This window comes from Leiobunum rupestre, chromosome 11, assembly GCF_980474605.1.
Source record: "Leiobunum rupestre chromosome 11, qqLeiRupe1.1.hap1, whole genome shotgun sequence".
NCBI lineage: Eukaryota > Metazoa > Arthropoda > Arachnida > Opiliones > Sclerosomatidae > Leiobunum > Leiobunum rupestre.
Window position 1 is genome coordinate 8915614 of NC_143394.1, and position 16104 is coordinate 8931717.

At 36.1% G+C, this 16104-nt stretch overlaps 2 protein-coding genes across 2 annotated transcripts in view; one reads left to right on the top strand and one right to left on the bottom strand.

The window, feature by feature from the left end:
* Nucleotides 1-360: 360 nt before the first annotated feature.
* On the bottom strand, nucleotides 361-2805 carry LOC149921275 (uncharacterized). The gene has a single exon (XM_090162142.1). It carries the CDS (start codon nucleotides 2803-2805, stop codon nucleotides 361-363), a length of 2445 nt encoding a protein of 814 aa, XP_090018268.1.
* Nucleotides 2806-3224: 419 nt separating this feature from the next.
* LOC149921276 (sterile alpha motif domain-containing protein 3-like) overlaps nucleotides 3225-16104 on the top strand; it is a 59982-nt gene continuing 47102 nt past the window's right edge. The window contains exons 1-9 of the mRNA XM_090162143.1: nucleotides 3225-3452; nucleotides 4096-4170; nucleotides 4607-4797; nucleotides 5249-5443; nucleotides 5516-5594; nucleotides 5916-6083; nucleotides 6144-6353; nucleotides 6412-6580; nucleotides 6638-6963. Coding sequence (XP_090018269.1) covers nucleotides 3303-3452; nucleotides 4096-4170; nucleotides 4607-4797; nucleotides 5249-5443; nucleotides 5516-5594; nucleotides 5916-6083; nucleotides 6144-6353; nucleotides 6412-6580; nucleotides 6638-6963 — 1563 coding nt within the window. The 5' untranslated portion in view covers nucleotides 3225-3302. The remainder of the gene's footprint in view (nucleotides 3453-4095; nucleotides 4171-4606; nucleotides 4798-5248; nucleotides 5444-5515; nucleotides 5595-5915; nucleotides 6084-6143; nucleotides 6354-6411; nucleotides 6581-6637; nucleotides 6964-16104) is intronic.

Here is a 16104-nt window from a genome sequence, read left to right on the forward strand (position 1 = left end):
TAACAGACTCAATTCGATTGCGAGTTGATGGTTAAAAGTTTTGTTTCCTCATAAATATAACAAACATAAGATATATAATAATAGTAATCGGTCGTTCAATATAACGGCAAAAATTAAATTTAGCTCTAATTTTAAAGCGTTTTATAATTGTTTTATGGAATACATAGTTTTTGGCACGTTGTACGATAATTTTATTTCAACGAAAAGGTAAGGGCATTTAGGAAGAGTACCGTTTTATTACGAAATATTAAAAATCCTTTGAAGATTCGATTTCAAATGTGTCTTTATATAGGTAACGAATTAGTCTATTTATGTAAATTTTGAAGTGGTGTTTACAATTTTACAAAATATACATTCAGATTAGTTCTCAAAACTGACGGGCTTAGATCTTAACGCGATATAAAACTTTTGCTCAATACGATATATATCCAACAATTCGTATTGACTTTCACTTCCGGCTTTTATAATTACCCAATTTTGGGGTTCTTCTATAACTTCATAGGCGTGTAAATGTTTAGAAAAACCTTCAACCACGTATATCGTTCCAGCCAGTATTAGCGACATATTTAGGTAGAAAATGAATTTAATTTTCATGAAAGCTTTAATAGTGTTTCGTTCAGTTTCGTAGACTCTCATACATTCCGTCGAATAATGCACATTTTCAAAAGTAGCCTTTGTAAATGAATAGATTTTTTCTGGAAATTCGTCATTCATAATTTGTTTTAAAGGGGGTGGTAAGTCACGTTTAAATAAAAATTTTCCAGCATTCGTATTTTGCAAACCAAATGTTTGTTCGTCTAACGTGTTGTAACACTGTAAATACTGGTGTCGACTGGCCAACATTTTCGTAATATTTACGCAGTTATTTGAAGATTTTGCAATTTTTTTAAAATAACTGTGTTTACTCTCGAATCGTATGCACGAAATTGTTTTTAGTGGTCCGTACATGAGATACGCTTTCGCATAGTGAATTAAATAATGAAACTTGGGCGTCATAATTTCACTTCCTAAAACGCGAGAGACTGAACCTAAAAAACTTTCGATTAGATTTTGAAGTTTCGGTATGAAAGAGATGTGTAAATGTGTCGCGTATATAAAATCTACAATCTCCCTAATTTTAAGATATACATCCCAATGCAAATCATTTTCTTCTGGTAAGAATTCGAAACAAAGAAAAGGTAGCAGTCGAAATAGACAATAAATCTCACTAGCAGAACCTTTTAAGCTCCCGTCACCCGCTATTGCCGAACGAATTTGGATTTCTGGCCTACTACTCTCGGTTTTACCATATCGGAAGTTTTTTAAAATATTATTCAGTTTTTCGATATTCAAATTTGTGTGAATAAACATATAGTTCAAAATGCGCTTTAAAATACTCGGCATAATTCCTTCTTTTAAGTCGTGCATGGGATCTGGTGGTAATTGTTGGGTAATATCGAAGCCATTTATCTTCATTAGGGGACTTTCGAATCGAACACCATAAATAGATTGGTCACTCGGAACCCTTTCGATGCTCTGTAGATGGTATCCATGTCGAGCTAACGTTCTTAATTGCAGCTCATTTTCCTTGAGTTTACTTGAAATATCGTTCTTGGAAATCATACAGAATCGACATATTTTTCCGGAACTAAAGCACGCGTTGAGCCCGGCTATTTTAGCGAGTCCAAGGTTATCCCCTGTAAATATTGCCGCATTTCCGGTTAAATACATCGCTTGGTTATCAATGGTTACTCCCTCTCGCAACAAACAGTTAAGATCAAAAATAAGGGGTTCTAAGACGTCGTACCAGCCATATTGATCAATGTCTTTTGACTTCGCCAACAAAATTAAATTTATATCACTTAGTCTAGATCGGTATTTCGCCTGCAAGTTGAGCACTGAAAAATAAAAGGCTACTATTTTGTGTTTTCCACGTTTTGACCCAAGAGGGTTTGCAATTTCAAATTCATCGGTATAAATTTGCAATTGCAGCGTGTTTAGGTTGAAACTTGGGTTTTCCGCTATGATTCTTTTAGCGACAGATCCTTGAAGAAAATGTCCAATACACTGATCAGGTATTTTTTTTAAATCTTCGTGTTTACCTAACTGTTGATCCGAAGAATATAGTTTTTGAAGGACTTTAAGTATCGGAACATAATTAAAGTAGCTTTTTTCTATCTTGTCTAAAGATTCCGTAAACGGGCATTGTACTGGCTCTATTAATCCGTAGTTAGATTTGCAAAGTTTGTTAATTTTATAATTGGAATTTAAGCTTTCGAAAGCGGTTCCAACTTCGGTAGTTTTTGAAAATAATTCTTTCTCGTCAATATTTATGGTTTTCGAACGAATAACGCTTAACACATTTTTCTTATTCATTAAAATAATATGTTCGCAAAATAATAATATATCATTGGTTAACGATTCCACAACACTTCGCGGTAGATGATGGGCTTCGCGATACTTCAGAATGATTTTCAGTAAGGTTTCACGAATTTCCGCGGGTTTTAATTGCCTTTCATTCCTAGTTCCCGAATCATCGTCACTCAATTCAGGTTCACTTTCATTTTCTATATCCATAGCGTTCTCTTCTTCGTGCGTAACACCAGGTCGATAGTTAACGTCCGAAAGAAACTGTTTATGTTTATATCTAACGTGTCGTTGATACGAGCTAATCTTTTGATATGACCTACCGCAGTTTTCCAGTCCACAAGTAATATTAAAATGTTTATCGTGAGAATGGCTGTTTTGCATGTGAGTTAACAGTGCCGTAAACCTTTTCGAGTAATACGTACATTTAACACAACTATATAATCCAGATGCTGCCATAATTTATTTCCACTTATTTTCATATAATTTAAATTTCAGTATTCTGACTCGCGCTTACTATCGTAAATTTCGGTACAATCTTAAAATTTTTATGTCTGCCTATTTTTCTTAGATGAAAAAACCTAGTTTTTTTCTTTTAACTACTCTAAAAAGGCAGAGTACGAGAAAGGGGGTGAAGGAGAAACTGTAGAAGCGCCTTGGAAGAAACAGATATGGGAAAAAATGTAAATAAGCGAACTCCCCTCCACCTAAAAAAAACCCCCAGATACATGTACGTCCGACACTTTTTTGCGCTTACGCAAGGTGGCGTGACCCCGTAACTACCACAAGCGGGGGAGCTGTTCTTTTTAGCATTTTTTTCTCCAAGTTACAAAGATCGGAATCAGGCTTGAGTAATAGAGCTCAAAACGACCGTTTATTTTCGATATACTCGACAATAGTTTATTAACAAAGCGAATAGTTCTTAATTCTATTTATTTAAATAACTGAAATATTCAATGGAAGATGAAGGCGTTTGGCTATTGTTGTGTTTGGGTGGAAGAAAAACCAAAGTTCGAGTGAAAGACAACAGCTATGGGGCATTTTTGGAAAAAATCAACACTGATGAATCTTTAATGGATTTTCGGGGGGCAGATTTTATCCATCAGGTAGGTGTTGTTATTTCTCACATATAATATATATTAGTTTTCTATGCCTTGACCATGGCCGCCATTTTGAGGGATAATTTTTAAGCTATGTGGACTAAAACAGTGTTGGGCATTTTCATCAAAGGGCCGCTCATCTCACACACCGCTCGCACTCGCTAGCTTAATATCCGCTCCCGCTCACTAATCTTTGAGCGGTAAAATTGACGCTAATCTTTTTCCGATCTTATTTGAGCGGTAATAAAAGCGCTCCTCTCTTTCCGCTCTTTTTTGAGCGGTAATAAAAGCGCTCCTCTCTTCCCGCTCTTTTTGAGCGGTAATAAAAGCGCTCATCTCTTTCCGCTCTTTTTGAGCGGTAATAAAAGCGCTCGTCTCTTTCCGCTCTTTTTGAGCGGTAATTAAACGCTCCTCACTTTCCGCTCTTTTTTGAGCGGTAATAAAAGCGCTCCTCTCATTTTCTCTGAAAAGGAAATTTAACCGCTCAATTTTGCTCATAATAACAAAACCGCTCACAATGAGACGAGCGGTGCCCATCACTGGATTAAAATATCCCAAAGATTTTGCGGTCACTGTAAATTGATAAAGAAAATAGACCACGATGAAACTCGTATAGATAAAAATAAATACTCGAATTGATTTTTAACAGGTCTTCGATGACGATTTCGATGAATATGTTGATGTCGAAACCGATTGCAAATTCAAAAATAAAACCAAAATAAAGGTAAACGGGTATTATTTTTGTTTCAATTGGCTTAGTTATCATTTGTGAGGTTTTGAACTACACGTGTTATTGATATTTTACTACCCGATATCATTTCATATTTATTTTTTAAGAGTTAAAAAAATATATGATTGAAGATCAGGAAAGCTAGGTTATTTCAAATTGTAAATAATTTTCCGTGATGGAAAAAGACTCAAGTTTTAGGATATGCTCAATATGGAATAAAATATCTTGCCAGTGGAGTAGCCAGAGGGGTTTCGGGTAACGCCCCCCCTCCCTTGAGCGTAGCTTTGACTATACTAAATTATACTTCTACATCACGTAAACCCACCCATTGACAAACTTCTGGCAACGCCACTGTCTCGTGTCAGCGATAATTCAGTCTACCTATTTCAAATGAACGGTTTGATTAACATTTAGTCAATTCTATATCCAGCGCTTAACCGAGATAAGTGAAGTTCCCAAAGGAAAGAGGCAAAAGATTTCAGATACTAATCAAGAAATTGAAGGTGGACCAGACGTTACTTCTACTGCTACATGTAACAACGAATTGAATATTAACTTGAATAATAATGGAAGTATGGAAACTGCTTCTAATAATGATAAAGACCTGGGATTAATAGACTGGTGAGTTGTAAATCATAACATTTCTAAAGAGTAGCTCAGTCCGAGCAGAGAAGAGCAGTTGGAGTTGCTATGAAGCGTTGGTTTCAAATAATTCTGGTTTTCTAATAAATGTAAAGTTTAATGTCAGGAACTTAATTACCTAATTTTGGAGTAAATTCTGGCAGAATGCAAAAACTAAGGAATTTCAATAAGCGAGTTTCGATAATCACAGTCAACATAACTTGGCAGCACAAAATCAAAATAACCCGGGTTTTTTAGGTTAAATTGTGTTTTTTATTTAACACGCGACAAAATTTCCGAAAATTTTTCGTACTAGCGGAACTCTAATAGTTCTCTACATTTACGATAGATGGCTGTGCGACTATTCAAACTTGCAAATTGGAAGTATTAATTGTTTCAAGACCTTTGAATATCCCAATATCTCAAAGTGTTTTTTATTTTATTAATACAGGGTTGCTGAAAATATAGCGCAAGCAGTTGTCACGTGTACTAGAGATGAATTTATAATGAAGTACAAGCTACCTGATGTTCCCGAGATTTTTAAAAATAAAGATGACTACAATGCACTTGATGTCGATGGGAAAAAAGAAATGAACGCTCTATTGATAAACATTTTGTTAAGTGATTGTATTAAAAAATTTGGACTGTGAGTTTGCCATTTGCAATTAACAAAGCAGTTTGGACTCTCCTACTGATGACTTTAATTAACTCTTTGTAGGTATCCGTATCACAAGATCATGGCGGCCAGATTAGTAATGGAATACCCACATTTAAAATCACAGCCTGGAGAAGGACTGGTAAAAATTTAAATTTACAATAATATTAGGCTGTTCTAACAAGGCGTCCGACACTTTAAACAAATCATAATAGTTTTTCTCTACAAGAGTTTCTAGGCAATTTAATTTTAGAGAAAAAAAAAAACCTAGTGTACATAATTTTGAGGAATGTAAAACACTTCAACGTATTTTAGTTCCTCTTAAATCAAATAAGGGTCTTAACCCAGTGTGCAACCCCATTTATTTACTGAAAAATTCAAATGTGTAGTTTTTATTCAAGGTTTTCGAAATTGCTCCGATACGGATTGGAAGAAAAATAATAATAATTTAATTTTCTATTAGGAAATCTGGCACCATAAATTGGTTACCAAGTTTAAAAATTTTCGAAAACCTTTGGGTAAAATAGCTGTCGTAGCAGCGCACAAAAAGAAATTTGGGAAAGATTCCTACAAAGATCCATCTGCAACTGCAGTTGAGAACATATCTATTGTTAATGTTGTGAGAGTTGAGGTATTTTTTGCTATTAAAACTCTTTGTTCGGCAATCATCTAACTAACCATTCCGTTATAGCCTGTAGTGTTTGATGAAGAATTTGAAGATGAAGAAAGTATTCAGATGCACAAATCACAGATGGTCGTGGAGATGAAAAGCTTCGAGATAGATTGGGTACTAATAGACACTAAAATGGATAAGACGATAGCTGACAGGAGAAAAATTATAAAAGATCAAAGCTTAACAGTGGTGTTGAAAGAGTATCCAGCTCTTTCAGATGCGAGACAAGTAGAAAATTTACCTTGACACTTCATAATATTATATAATTAAATATTTATTTCAATAGATGTTTCTTGAATTTGAAAGAATTACAAAAGTAAAAATTGAAGTACAACTAGAAGAGTCATTGCGAAAATGCTCGGCTAAAATCTGGTCATTGGCGAAAAAAAACGTAACCACCTTAAAAGCGAAAATATTAGACGAACTAAAAAATCTTAGTCCAGAAATACGGCAAGGTAGCTGCCAACATTAAACCACTTAATACTATAAATTCTAATTTTAAACGTTTTTAGGTGCCAAGGATTGGTTTTCGCTATTATTATTGCCTGCCCTTTTTAACGAAAACCACGAGAGGTTTTTTTACGCAAAGACCGACCTTTCGAGAGTATCTAAAATGCCTGTAATCGTGTATAGTAGCCCGAAATTTTTTTGTGACGACTATGAGGTATTTGTCGATCAAGTTAAAGTGACCGAAGCGTCAACCTTCCAAATGGCCATGAGCAGCTTGATCGCTGCATACTGGATATTTAATATAGAATATTCCGCGGTTTTGTTTAAAACGTTAAGCCTAATTGAGTCTTGTTTTTTGGGATTAAAACATACTAAATGTGCAGTAAAGGTAAAAAAAATTACCACTGAATTGCAGAAATAAATGTTTTAATATTTGTATTTTGACTCACTTTTTGAATAAGTATTTTTAATTGGTTTCTTTACACTGAAATTCAAACTTTAGACCCTTTACCAGAACTATTTCGAAAAATAACATACCATTAACCGACCCTAAACGGTGTTAAACTAGTCCTTATAGGGTATTGAATTACACCTTAGACGACTGGTCTTTGTACCATTAACCGACCCTAAACGGTGTAAAACTACTAATTATGGGGTGTTGAATTACACCTTAGACGACTGGTCTTTGTACCATTAACCGACCCTAACGGTGTAAACCTACTCTTTATAGGGTGTTGAATTACACCTTAGACGACTGCTGTTTGTACCATTAACCGACCCTAAACGGTGTAAAACTACTCCTTATATGGTGTAGAATGACACCATAGACGACTGGTGTTTGTACCATTAACCGGCCCTAAACGGTGTAAAACTAGTCCTTATAGGGTATTGAATTACACCTTAGACGACTGGTCTTTGTACCATTAACCGACCCTAAACGGTGTAAAACTATTCCTTATAGGGTGTAGAATGACACCATAGATGACTGGTATTTGTACCATTAACCGACCCTAAACGGTGTAAAACTACTCCTTGTAGGGTGTTGAATTACACCTTAGACGACTGGTCTTTGTACCATTAACCGACCCTAAACGGTGTTAAACTAGTCCTTATAGGGTATTGAATTACACCTTAGACGACTGGTCTTTGTACCATTAACCGACCCTAAACGGTGTAAAACTACTAATTATGGGGTGTTGAATTACACCTTAGACGACTGGTCTTTGTACCATTAACCGACCAAAAACGGTGTTAAACTACTCCTTATAGGGTGTTGAATTACACCTTAGACGACTGGTGTTTGTACCATTAACCGGCCCTAAACGGTGTAAAACTACTAATTATGGGGTGTTGAATTACACCTTAGACGACTGGTGTTTGTACCATTAACCGACCATAAACGGTGTAAAACTACTACTTATAGGGTGTTGAATTGCACCTTAGACGACTGGTGTTTATACCATTAACCGGCCCTAAACGGTGTAAAACTACTCCTTATAGGGTGTTGAATTAAACCTTAGACGGTTTACTGTGCGGTGTGTATTTGAACCATTCGCTAACTATGGTTTCTATTAAAACCGTTTAGGGAGTGAATTTCTGACAAAACTGAAATACCCCTAAAGGGTTTATAATCAAACCGTTTTTTTTTTACTGTGTTCTAACATGTTTAAACATAATGATTTAAAACGAACAAATCTTCGATGATAAAAGGTAAATAAGATAGTTGGCTCTCATTTCAACCTAAGTTTTGTACGGTATTTGGAAATTCTAAATCGATTTAATAAAAGTTAGGCTAAAATTTTGGGCAGTGGGTATTATCACTGCCATAATTTAGGAGCCCAACTTTTCGGAATTTCGCCTGGAATTCGGTAACAGCTTCGTGACGTTTAGTCTATGTAAAAGCGGAGTGATATCGAATATAGGGTACGTATTATCTTTGGTGGAACTAAACTATCAGTATTATTTAAAGTTAAATTTTTGACAGCTGTTACGTTTGACAAAGTTCTAATAATTTTCGAGCTTTAAAATTTGAAATGCCAAGGAAACAAAAGAAAAAGGCAAAACGACGGGCTGAGTATTTGCGCAGCAAGGGTAATTATTTTTATGTGGTTGAACTAATAAAACAATATTTTTTGAGTTTTAAATTATTTTTCTATGCAGGCCTTAGTTCGGCACTTTTATTAGAGACACTTCAAACATTTAATTTTTAATTTTAGAAAGCACTAATTTTTAAAAATATATAAAATTGGGATGTAATTCTTGTAGAGCACCACGTCTCATAAATGGGCATATATTATAACAAAAATAGTTCTTCGAACTGAAAAAACATTTTAGAGCTCGTTAAATGTGCAGCCTTAAAGGGACATATATTATTTTTATTGTTGATTAATATGTCAAATTCATTTAAAGTATTAAAGAATATTCCTGTGAACAACAGAATGACGTCATTCCACCTTTCAAATCACAGTCCACTGCTCCAATAATTTTTAACACAAAATCATTGATCCAATTTTGCCCACAAAGGTATCCATATTTATATTTATTTTCTTCCCTACACATTTTACATAAAAATTTTAAAATTTATTATTATTTATCATTATTTTATTTTTTGTTGCACATTATTGCAATAAATAAATAAATAATACATAATTTAACGAGCTCTAAACTGTTTTTTTCAGTTCGAAGAACTGTTTTTGTTATAATATTGTTATATATATCTCCGAACACTTTTTACAAATCGTTTTAATTCAAGGGGATATATTAAGAACCATTCCTACGACACATTCTCCGTCACTTTTAGATCTTTAACTTAAATTAAATTTAAATCAAATCAAGTATTGAAGGCTAACTCCGAACAAATACGGGAGCACTCCCATTCCAACTTTGAACACCATTGGGTAACTCTGAACACCGAAGAACTTGCCCATTTTCGAGGTAAGTTAAGTTTGTGAACTTCTGTATTTTCTATTAGCTTATGAGCTAACCGTGTGCGTATAAATGCTGTATATACCGAACCAGGGCAATTAACTCAAAATAAGTTTTACTCAAGAATTTTTTGGTGTCATAGAGCGTGCAGGGGACAGCCGACAATGAACATTACAAAGACCTTGATCATAAGTATATTGAACATAAGTGTGACACTTCCTATTCTTCACATGCGAAAGTTTTGATGAGAGCTATTGGCAAGACAGACTGCATGACGGGCTTCGTCACCGTTTTGCGTCCGCTTGCTCCCGCGTCACACGTAGCCTTTGACAGCACCTCGCAAGGGGGAGATTTTCTTCTTGTTTTGACGTCACTCCGTTACTAGCTCTCAGTAAAATATTCCCCAAAGTAAAAGTCGAAAGGCTGAAAAATTTGCTAAAACTGCCTAGAAAATTAAGAAAAAAAAACGGCAGTTCGTATTTTTGTATATAATATTACTGTATTCCCTTTTGGCTCTTACTAGAAGAGATGGGGCGAGACTTGGAAATAAAGGGTTACTGGGTGTAATCTACACTCAAAACCAATCCTGGGACACTCCAAATACATCTTTCAAATGGAGACATGAGTGTTATGGGGTAAGTAAGAGTGGGCTTACTTTTTGATGGTGGCATAGATTGGCTATTTCAGACGAATTTCAAATTTATCCACCAATGAAAACGACACGCTCAATAAAAACTCAAAAAACTAATTTTTTAATGAAATAAAAATATTAAGCGACAACAAATACAAAGCAGCAAAGGCGAGGACGAGCTGTACCCCTGAATGCGCGATATCGCCGAAACATGGAACCCTTTTCAGTAGGCAAAGAGCCGAAAAACTCATGGACGGATCATTGTTAAAGAATTATAGGAGAGGTGTGATTATCAGCAGTCGGATATAAAATGTATCTTTAAATATGAAATGAATTGTCCTCCAACTTCGATTGTAGAGTTAGAGATAAGTAAAGTAGAACACTTAAAACTCAAAAAGGCTGCCGTGTGGCGAATTTCACCTATAGTAGGCGCCATTTTTGGACATACACGTGCCTAATAAAGCGACATCGAGCGAATATATATTCGATGTGAAACTAAAAACGCGCTGAAACTTTCGGACAAGAGCGACATCTTTGGACCAACTATACACGAAATAAAAGTGTTCAAGGCTAAAAGTTCAAGCAAGATTTTCGAGGAGGACGGCGTTGCTCACGTGATAAGGCGTCGGTTTTGGAGACTACGCGGTCAGAAAACTAGGTTCCAATCCAGGTGTCGTTTAAATTAGAAATTATTTTTTGCAGCTCCATCTACCGTGTCGTCGCTTTCCACAACAAACAAACAAACTAACATACAACACTTAACGACGTTACATTCGATTTGAAACTACAAATGGTGAATCGTGTGTAGCTCGGGTATTAAAGATGGTAAAGTTATGAATTCAGGTTTTTAGTAGTACTATGACAAGTACAAAGTAGCAGTGAGAGTTTAATTGATTCGCCGTGACGTCAGCGGCTGCGTCCAACCCTGACGCCGATTGAATCCGTCACGTCCCCTACCGGCATTGAGAACTATGGGAGATAACAACATTTCCCTCTGTTCCCGAAATACCCAAGAGGTGGGCAAAAATTGTGAGCGAATTCTGCAATGAACGGTCAGACCTTTTTAATTTGAGTGATCAAGTAAGCTAGTGCTCAATACTGCCCATGCTTTTTTCTCTCTCTTAAACTGAACCAGCTCAGGCCGAGCGCCGTGAAATTATCTCAGTCACTGTTCGTTCACTGTGCGTTGAGCGAAATCGGCTGATCGACACGCTGCCCTGCTCAATTTAAAGTGCCACGTCCTCCAACGGTGGGATAATTCGTTCACTAGAAAGCGCTGACGGCGGGCTGAGTGATATCGCGCCGAGAGAAGCGGTAGTTTTTTAACATTGGAATTTCTGAACGCACTGAGCGACGGGATAGTCTTTTTTCCGGAATTCACGAGAACAATCAAGAGTACCATAGTTTTCGCTCTGGGCGAGCAAAGTAAATTTTTTTTTGAATAAGCGTAATTTAGCTGAGATAATTTCTTTTATTTATTTATAATTAATCACATCATTTTCCCTACTCTGGACTTCATAATGATAATTAGCTAGGCTAATACTCGAAACACCACCTTAGACATCTAGTGACTTTTAAATCCATTTTGTCAGTCGCCCGTGTTACAACGCATAGGAGGGAGGGGACAAGCCCTTGATGCCACGCGAGCCAACAACTCCCTCAACTCATTATTACAACAAGTTGGCCCAGGCCGTAATATTAGTTCCACATCAGTGTATTCGAGTGGGCAAACCCATACACCCTTAGTAGACACAGGTAGGCAAACCAATACAAACGCTGTTGAGGCCATGTGATTTCCTATCATTTGATATATAATTTACCATCCTATGTTAAAGAGTGGCCACCGCCCACCCTCAGGATACCCGGGTGTGCAAACCAATACAAAAGCTGTTGAGGCCATATGATTTCCTAGCGTTTGATATATAATTTACCATCCTATGTTAAAGAGTGGCCACCGCCCACCCTCAGGATACCCGGGTGGGCAAACCAATACAAAAGCTGTTCAGGCCATGTGATTTTATATTATCTCGGTGATTAAATTAGTATTTTCTTAGAGCAGATATTTAATATGGATTATTAACAACTGCATAAATCATATTATTGCAAGAATGTATTTATGTACTAAGAATATGGCAAGACGGAGATTCTGTCCCCATGGTCGCATACTTTTCAGCTTAAGGGCCTGGTGCCAAAGCCCTAGCCAAAGTGCTAGCCCATTGAATTTAACATGTTTGATTCTAGCAAAGCAGACTTTTGTAACACGCCCTAAGTGCGACTGCTTTGGATTTTTCGGTCTCACTCTTTCAAGAAGACGCGAGCATAGACGATTCCAATATTTTACTTTTATTGTTCTATGAGACCAAATTGTTTTTTCTCGATCACTCTCACTTTAAGGGGGCTGGTCGTAGGGGGCGGAAATTAACGGCACTGCGTGCACTTCAAAGAGCTCTATCGAATGAGACACACTTGTTTTTTTCGGTCAGTTTCCCTTTAAAGGGGTTGGTCGGAGGGGGCGGAAATTAACTGCACTGCGTGCGCGTCAAAGAGTTCTATCGAATGAGACCTAATCTCTGGACAAACTATACAAACTATACAAGTTTGCCAAGAAGGCGATAATATTATTTTGTGTCACACATAAACGACTCCGATAAGAAAATGCCACACTTATTTATTACTTCTGACCATACACGGTTTCGATAAGAAAGTGCCTCACTTATTTATTACTCCTGACCATACACGGTTTCGATAAGGGGGGTCGAAATTGTGCCCCCTGTTTACCTGACAGAGCTGAAACTGGCCATCTTGAAAAGTTGTGTAGCCCCACACTGTAATTCAAACATCCCGCCACGCCCGTGTCACCCTTCGTGGGATTCCACTGGGTTGGGGGCGGGTGGAGGCAAAGTTTGAGGTTAACTTGACCCTAAAACGCCGTAAATATACGTAAAATAACTCGGAAAAAGGAACACGACAAATCCACCCGCGTTGCAAAGAAAGACTAGAAGTTCCGAGTAAAATTGTACAGAGCGGTGTGACTGGGTTGGTAAAGGCGTCGCTAATAGAGTTAGCGTGGCCAGCGGCTGCCTGGGTTCGAGTCCCGGCGCCGCCAATAAAATAATGTATATAATTTATTTTTTGCAGCTCCATCTACCGTGTCGTCGCTTTTCCACAACAAACAAACAAAAAACAAACAAACTACAACAACACTTAACGACATTCGGTCCATAGCAATAGTCCCACTTCGATATATAAATCTCGATGTGGAACTTAAAAGAACTGTAAGACGCAAAAGTGTTTCAAAACGGTTTAGTAAGTTTGACGCCAAGTAAAAAAAGAAAACGAAGGGGGGGTCGGAAAATACGTCATCAATTTCGAGGTACTCCCGCGCCGCCGAGTGAGGCGTTTTTGAACGTTTGTCTACGGGCGAGTAAATCGAAGACAGAAAATCGCGCCAGACTATAGACTAAATATAAAGTTGGTAGTACTATTGCAACTAGTAGGTTATGTAGTCTATAGTGCGACTAGGTCTCACTAGAAATATTAGTAGGCGCGAAGGTACAGCTTTTTCTATAACCGTTAGTCTCAATAAGTTTTTATGGAAAGGGGCAAGGGGTGGATTATTCCTCGTTTCGGTTTGTCTCCCCGTCAGAAAATCGAGAGCTCCTCTAGTCGCAGTCGCGTGTGACGTAGTTGGATTCCGGCATGCACGATTTACGAACCTTGCGAAGCGCCTACGATCTATACACAATAATGAGTTGTCTTACAATCTCAAAACCATGTATAAACTATGTCTGTCATTTTAAAAACTTCAATCGTTTTTATAAGAATTTAGGACTATAAAGGATCTTATGACACGCCGTTCAGGACAAAATTCAACCAAATATATTTATATACTTTTTGTAAATATAAAGGTATTTTTTAAAATATAAAAGTGTTTTCCAAATATAAAGGTGTTTTTAAAATATAAAGGTATTTTTAAAATAAAGGTGTTTTCAAAATTTAAAGAAGTTTTTGAAATGTAAAGAGGTTTTTAAAATATAAAGATATTTTTAAAATATAAAGGTATTTTTGAAATATAAAGATATTTTTAAAATATAAAGGTATTTTTGAAATATAAATTTATTTTGAAAATATAAGGCGAATTCGTCTAAGACATTCGAGGCCAGTTTAAGAAATGCACAACCTACCTGGAAGGTGCAAATTGTGGTAGAAACGCACTATAGTAACACATACCTCACAAGCAGTGGCGTAGACAAGGAGGATTTCCGTGTCACCGCCCCCATTAGGCGTACATTTTTCTGTACTAAATTTTCACCCCTCCTCGACCCCCTTTGACGAATTTATGGCTACGCCACTGCTTACAGCCTACAAGGATAGTTCTTTTATGTTTGTTTTCTACAACTATATATTAGGAGACAGCAAATAAACCAAAACTTTCTCCTAAATCATTTCTCCTAAGCATACCAATGAAGAAAGGACAAAACCAGAGACCCTATATTTTAAAAACGAATTTATATTTTAAAAACAGCTTTATATTTAAAAAATACCCCTATACCCCTGAACAGCGTGCCATAGGAACTCTTATTTATTTACATCTAAATAATCCAAACTTATATTTTCATAAAAACATTTTAATATGGACTAAATCCAAAAATTGTTCTCAAGTACAGAAATATTTATCACACAGGCATGTAAAATGATAAAACACCTTTCAATTAAATTATTAATTCTAGTTAAGTGACACATTTCAATATTTTTACGCTTTTAATGTTTCCCCAATCAACACTATACGTTCAGTAACTATATAACGTAATGTGATGCCTTTAGATAGAGTTGCTAACAATAACAATAATTAATCAAATTATAGATTTTTACTTTAAGTGTTCTAAAGTATATTAATTTTACATATTCAAAATTTACATTAACAATCAACTTTAATTACCAATTTTATAATATAACACCTTCCATTTAAAATTTTAACATTAGCAGAACTCTATACATTCCTGTTACTTTAATAAATTTTAAATTTGTACATATTTAAACTTTAAATGACACGCTACTAATACTTTATCACTTTCTTTATCCTTTATTTCATTTCTTGTTCTTTTTTAATATATAAAATTTAAAAAAAAAGTTTTCAATGGGTATTAAGAGCCTCTTTGCTTTTGAGTTCATCAATTCTGCTCTCAGATCTCTTTGATAATCCCCTTCATAGAAATGTTCTGAGCAAATCCTTGCATATTTCACATTTATTTTGTCTTGGAAACGTCCGCAAGCGGTTATCAATTTTTGCCTTATAGTTATTTGAGATGGGAATCGATGATATGACAAATTCTTCTTTCGGGTGCCAATTAAGGAATTATTGCACCCGAGAACCGAGCATTTCAATCAGGGCATTACTGTATTAAGTTGAGTTCATGACAACTTGACTAGCCTTTATTAACACAATTCAAAATAACCGCCTTTAAAAAATTAAAATTTAAGCCTCGGCTATAAAATGCATGGTTTAAAATAGTCAAAAATACTACTATTACAGAACTTTACCATTTAACACTACTAAAAATGTAATACTATTATGGATCTAATTTATGGTTAAACGATTAATGCTTACCTGAATTTTAATCCACAAAGGAATTTTATAAAAAGGCGGACGCGGCCTGCAGGCCGAAGAGGAATGTTTACGGTCAGCTCTCCCGCCTGGCTGTCTTACCACCACGGTGTTATTTTTAGGTTCAACTTCGAGACAAGGATCCGTTCGGTAGAATTGCAGTTGACCAAACGACTGAGAAAACTGTCATATAAAAAAAAAGATGGCGGGTGGAACACGAGGTTTCCGTCTTAGACGGTTTCAAAATATTTCCTACATCCGAACATATAGAGCGTCGTCCTTACGCCAACTACTAGAACAAATTTCTAATCAAAGGGTTATTTTTTCTCAATGTAATATGCAAAACTATGGAATTAAAAGGAACAAAG

Excerpts from the sequence above, each read along its gene's own strand:
- LOC149921275 (XM_090162142.1), bottom strand. The coding sequence starts at position 2,805 with ATGGCAGCATCTGGATTATATAGTTGTGTTAAATGTACGTATTACTCG.